Genomic DNA, 6,577 nt, shown 5'->3' with positions numbered 1-6,577 from the left:
GTCTTATGGTTCCCATTTACGGAAAATATATCGCTGAAAAATACAAAAATGAATTAAAACTTGCTTCAAAAAGGTGCGATTAACACGTAGCCACTTTTCCGCCATTAAGATATGATTATTATCACTACAATTGACCAACTATGCAAGAAATCAGGAAAAGTGGAAAAAGCGTTATTAATGTCGTATGCATTTAGAATATTGCTACTATAAGTGTAATTTATCGATTTCCTTGCATTCTGCCAATACCGAACTAAAAGTTTATTTCCGAGATACCTGGGGAAATGTGTTTAAAACTTACCTGAACAAAATCTAATGCTGCGATTTTTCCCGAGGCATGCATTCTATTGCTCTCACACTTAAAAGTCCAAACTTTACAGTGGAATACAATTTACAATAAAAATGCATCGCTGCGTTGAATCTGTTTTATTAAGCTTTACTTTCAAAGCCCAACATTGTATGACCATGTACAAAAATTCAATTAAATAAAGTTATAGAGAGATTTGATTGAAATTGAAGCTTGAATGAAGGTGGTTAATAGCGGTCAAAAAATAATACGTCAATAATAAAAATATATTATATTCTTCGAGTTAATAAACAAGACTATCAGATATTACTTTTATGCTTTATTAGAATGAGAATAGTGTCACAACCATCCTAGTTTCTATTTCTCACTTAACGCCATGCTTTTCGAACCCACAACCTAAAGAAGTTTCTTGAAATTGTGTACATCTATGTGAAGGTGGTCTTAATATTATACTCAAAATAAAGGGGTTATTTCTCATGAGAACACAGCTTTAAAGGTTATTTTTGACATCTGAACATATTAGGACATCCCTGTTGTTACCTGTCAAAATCATATGTTAGCTAAATGCCGTAGCAGTTCAAGTTCTTGTGAAATAATGAAATAAGATTGTTTTTTTCTTTTTGATACATTTTTCAATTAAAAAATTAAAATAAACATTAAAAATGTTTAGGTCTATTCGGGAGTTTTCCCGAATTCAAAACAATATTACAAAAATTCTCAATAAGTCCGTTTCAACCCTGCCGATTCTACCAAAACAAAATGCCAGTTTTTCCTGCACTCGAAAACAAGTAAGTTGCCTATTTCATGAAAAAACTAAATTTTTATTTGATAAATGTTACATCATTTTGTCCTATTTGCAGTTTAAACTTTTCAAATCGGAATATAACTCGATTGTAAGAGTTTTAAGCAGTTCCTTTAATCTAACACCGGCCGAAGTGCGTAGTTTCCATAAATCGCTGTTTTCCGGTCGCAAAAGTGACGTTCCTCGTAATTCCAGCGACAAAGATAGTCCCGATAAAGGAGCAGCATCATCAAACAGTGGAAGCGGTAGCAGCAGCAGCAATGGAAACAATGGAGGAAAAAAAGATGACAATGAAAATGAAAAAATGAAATCAGTTCTGACTAAGGTCTTCCTCTGGGTCTTTACTGTTTACATGTTTTTGACATTTGCATCGCTTTTCTTCAAGAGGCCAGACAGACCAGAGGTATTCCCTTGCTGATCTTAGCAATAGCAAAAATTTACTAATTATTTTTTTTACTGAAGACATCAACAAGATATGTTTCTTGGAATGAGTTCGTTCACCATATGCTGGCCGCAGGTGAGGTTAAAGAGCTCATCATTCGTCCAGACATGGAGATGGTCACCATTATTCTGCATGAAGGAGCCATTATTAAAGGTCGACAAGTTGCTTCATCAATCTTCCATATGGCAATTGCAGATGCTTCGAAATTCGAGCTAAAACTACGAGATGTTGAAAAACGGTTAGGAATCAAAGAAGGTAGCCTACATTGCTTTGGTTTCCTATCCAGTTGTTGTATAACTTCTTTCTAAATTACAGGTGTTTCAATAACTTATGACAGACAAAGTGATATTACTGGACGAATTTTGGTGCTTTTGGTATTCTTTGCCCTTTTCATGGCATTGGCATCTCGCATGAAAGGAATGAAAAGTCCAATCAGCATGGATTCATTTGTAAGTATTTCGTTTTTTTTTTTTTAATTACTCCAATCCCGAAAAAACTTGGTGTCATTTTATCTATTCACAGACTCAGATGGGCCGAGCAAAGTTCACTCTAGTTGATCCTTTAGATGGTGGACGTGGAGTTCTTTTCAAAGACGTAGCTGGTCTCAAGGAAGCTAAACAGGAAGTTGTAGAATTTGTCGACTACCTTAAGTCACCGGAAAAGTATCAAACATTGGGAGCTAAAGTTCCCAAAGGAGCATTGCTGCTGGGACCACCGGGATGTGGAAAAACCCTTCTAGCCAAAGCTGTTGCTACCGAAGCTCAAGTTCCTTTTTTGAGCATGAATGGCTCTGAATTTATCGAGATGATTGGTGGTCTTGGAGCAGCAAGAGTAAGAGATCTTTTCCAAGAGGCCAACAAACGTGCTCCTTGCATAATATACATTGATGAAATCGACGCCATTGGGAGAGCAAGATCAGGTGTTGGTTCGGGAGCAGGCGGTGGCGGAGGAGGTTCTGGTGAATCGGAACAAACATTAAATCAGCTTCTAGTCGAAATGGATGGTATATCGTCAAAGGAGGGTGTTCTTATGCTGGCGAGTACGAATAGAGGTGATGTTCTGGATAAGGCACTTCTTCGACCTGGACGTTTTGATCGGCATATATTGATTGACCTTCCGTCACTGGAAGAACGAAAGGAAATATTCGAAAAACATCTGTCAGGGATCCAATTAGAAAATGATCCTAGTAAATACTCCGAACGACTTGCAAGACTGACTCCAGGCTTTTCCGGAGCAGACATTGCAAATGTTTGCAACGAAGCAGCCCTACATGCAGCTAGAAGTTCCCAAAAAGTGGTTCTAACCAAGAATCTTGAGTATGCTGTGGAGAGACTTGTTGGTGTGTAAATTAAAATGGAATCTGAAATATTATAAAAACTATTTTATACTTACATCCATTTTAGGTGGTACTGAAAAGCGATCGCATGCTTTATCTCAAGTTGAGCGCAAGGTAATAGCCTATCATGAATCGGGGCATGCACTTGTTGGCTGGCTGTTGCCGAATTCGGATGTGCTCCTCAAGGTGACCATTGTACCGCGGACGAGTCTGGCGCTGGGTTTTGCCCAGTACACCCCGAGTGAACAAAAATTGTTTACAAAGGAAGAACTGTTTGATAAAATGTGCATGGCTCTCGGTGGGCGTGCTGCAGAAAACCTCATGTTCAGTCGTATAACAACCGGAGCTCAGAATGATCTGGAAAAGGTCACAAAGATTGCTTATGCTCAGGTAAAATATCTTAAGAAATTTTTAAAGGAAAAAGTAATAATTATTGCGTTTCTTTTTTAAGATTAAGAAATTCGGCATGAACGATATAATTGGTCCCATGTATGTAACAGATGCAGATGAAAATGATAATGGCCCGTCAGGTGATAAGCCCTTTTCAAAAGCTTTAGATAATTTAATAGACCGAGAAGCTAGAAAACTGGTTTCAGCTGCATACGAAAATACTGAAAAAGTTCTCAAAACCAACAGAGACAAGCTAATTAAGGTTTGTATTTAAACATGCATAAAATCAAAAGAAAGCAAACATTAAACTCTTATTTATTTTGTAGCTCGCTGAAGCCTTACTGGAAAAAGAGACTTTGAATTATGATGAAGTTGTAAGTTTAATAGGACCGCCATTACATGAAAAGGCGAAACGTATGATTGAGCCAGTTGATTTTGAAGACTCACTGAAAAACCTTAGCGGGGAATCAACTTAAAAGATGCGATTACAAAAAATATTTAAGTGTGATTAAGTGCTTTTTCATAATTTAGGTTTTATTATCTCTTTAAAAGAAATGCTAATTTAAAATGTTTGATGTTGTTAAAAAAAATATTAAAAACTTATAAAAAACTATTTTGTATGTTGTTTTTTTTTTTTAAGTTTTTTTATAATCTATATTGTTTTTTTTTAATTAAGTTCCGTAAATTTAAAAACCATGAGCTAGGGAAATTCTTCTGTCAGTTTTATTAAGCTCTTATTATTAGAAGCGAATCAAACACTTCGTAAATATCATTTCGATATTCACTTCAAAAGTCAACTTGTTTTGAAAAAGAGATGTTAACCCATTTGAACGTCGAAATTCACCCATCTTAATTTTGCTATATATTAGATTTCTCAAACATTCGCTTTAAGTCGAACGTTCGATTCGCTTCTCGTAATAACAGCTTTTATAAGTACACACACATAGGAAAGGTGTAAAGACTTAAGTCTTTTAGTGACTGCAGTCAGTAAAGTCAATTTCTTAGTAAACGTATTGAAAAAAAAATATATTTTTGTGTAGGAAATTGTATTAATAGATAAGTTGCAATATTTGTCAATCCAAATATCACTGTTTGACCTTGAGGAGGTTACCTATTTTAGTTGTTATCTAAGTCAAAAGACTGCATTCAAATCACTAACTTAACTATTAAAATTGACTCCAATTTAAAATTGGCTTTTAAATGACTTTGAGGACTTTATAGATCAAAAGAGAATGCAGTCAAATTGACTTCTACTTAAATAACTTCTTATGTTGTTTTCATAGTTAAATTCAGATTTCCTTCAAAAATTGATTTTTTTCGTGGCGCATGGAACTCGATTGGAATTGTTTTTTGTTTCATTATATTAATATAAATTCGTGTACGTTAACAAGGGCAATACATAGGGCAAATTCCCAGCTAAATATATATATTTTTTAAATTATACTAGGATTGGTGCAAAGAGGGGTAAATCTACCGACAAATCTAGATCTACAGATTTGATCTTAAATCAAAAACAAATCAATTTGTTTTGCCCCGTAGAAGGAAAAAACGAGAATTTTTTTTCTGAATCAAGAATAAACTGATATATTTTACCCATCGAAAACCCCATTAAATTAAATTTAAATCATGGCTTGCAAAATGTCTTTTTAAAAAAGTTGAGGTTATTTTAAAAGCCAAGAGACTTTTAAAAGAAGTCAAATTCATGCCTAAACTGCATTCACTAAAATACTTAAGCTTTTACAACTCAACAAAGAACTATATTCCACATTCGCGTATTACAGCTAAAGAACGAATATCTGTACTTCACAAAACAACCCAAGCTATGATTGAGTGTGAACAGATGGGAGTTCCTACAAGCGCAAGTATTATGGTTTAACTATTTCAGGGGACGGAGCTTTAAAAGCAATAAAGGTTCCATTCGGTGCACATCACCAACCGTAACTGCAAGCTACGCCAGGCAACTTGGGACATTTGCCTTTCATCCTTACAATTATGGACTTTAATAAGCTTTTCACTGTGATTGAGGTAGTGAGCATTACACTGGTCCACAAGGTTATGTAGCTTTTTGTATGGTATTGCTTTTGTTTGGAATCGACTTCAAAATCAATCTATCACGCCAATTTTGGCAGCTACAATATTTTATAATTATAAACAAAAATCTTATATAAGGCTTTTTGAGGCTATTTTCATTCATGAAGCAGTTTTTTTTTTCAATAAAATTCGTAATGATTTTTCAAATATACAATCCCTTACTTCATTATTTCGTTTAAATATTTTCAGTATCTTATTTATTTAAAAAAAGCCCTCATTAGTTACAAGTCTTTACCTGCCCTACATAAACCTTAAAAGAAGAATAAACGGTTCTTAAAATTACAGTTATATTTGAAAAAACACGTGACCTTAGTGAAATTAAAAGTTAAAATTCCAATTCAGGACAACAAATTCCTTTGAACTTACTTACTTACTTAAGGTGGCGCTACAGTCCGGGGCGGACCTGGGCCTCAACCAACAAGCGTCTCCAGCCAGCTCGGTCCCTAGCTAGCTGTCTCCAGTTTCGCACGCCAAGTTGGTTGAGGTCCTCTCCCACCTGGGTGCACCACCTGAGTCGCGGTCTTCCTCTACTGCGCTGTCCCTCGGGATTGGATTCGAAGACCTTCCGGGCTGGAGCATTGATGTCCATCCGCTCTACATGACCTAGCCATCTTAGCCGTTGGACTTTAATTCTGCTAACTAGGTCAGTGTCGCTGTACAGCCCGTACAGTTCGTCGTTATATCTTCTCCTCCATTCTCCATCTATGCGTACGGGACCAAAAATCACCCGAAGAATTTTTCTCTCGAAGCATCCTAAGACGCTCTCATCTTTCTTTGACAGGGTCCAGGCCTCAGCGCCATAAATGAGAACCGGGATGATGAGTGTCTTATAGATGGTGATTTTACATGCTCGAGAGAGGACTTTACTTCTCAATTGCCTTCTAAGTCCAAAGAAGCAGCGATTTGCAAGAGTTATTCTTCGTTTGATTTCAGCGCTGGTGTCGTTGTCTGCGTTAATAGCGGTGCCTAGGTAGACAAAGTCCTTAACTACCTCAAAGTTATAGCTGTCCATGGTGACGTTTTGTCCAAGACGTCGTCGTTCAGTGTCCTTTTTTGATGACAGCATATACTTGGTCTTGCCCTCATTGACCACTAAACCCATCTTCTTCGCTTCCGTCGCAATGCTCAAAAACGCTCCACTGACATCACGCTTTGATCTTCCAATTATGTCAATATCATCTGCGTATCCGAGTAATTGGATGGATCTTTGGA

General features: G+C 36.3%; 1 protein-coding gene across 1 annotated transcript; it reads left to right on the top strand.

Annotated features, from left to right (window-relative positions):
• The first annotated feature begins 861 nt into the window (after nt 1-861).
• LOC129944687 (paraplegin) lies at nt 862-3,887 on the top strand. Its single transcript, XM_056054293.1, has 8 exons — nt 862-1,092; nt 1,165-1,509; nt 1,569-1,803; nt 1,864-1,997; nt 2,071-2,887; nt 2,952-3,274; nt 3,336-3,536; nt 3,601-3,887. The coding sequence occupies exons 1-8, from the start codon at nt 967-969 to the stop codon at nt 3,748-3,750; spliced, it is 2,331 nt and encodes a 776-aa protein (XP_055910268.1). The 5' UTR covers nt 862-966; the 3' UTR covers nt 3,751-3,887.
• The last annotated feature ends 2,690 nt before the right edge of the window (nt 3,888-6,577 follow it).

Source organism: Eupeodes corollae, chromosome 2 (genome assembly GCF_945859685.1).
Source record: "Eupeodes corollae chromosome 2, idEupCoro1.1, whole genome shotgun sequence".
NCBI classification, from domain to species: domain Eukaryota; kingdom Metazoa; phylum Arthropoda; class Insecta; order Diptera; family Syrphidae; genus Eupeodes; species Eupeodes corollae.
The sequence above is the reverse complement of the archived record's forward strand: the minus strand, read 5'-3'. Positions and strand labels throughout refer to the sequence as shown.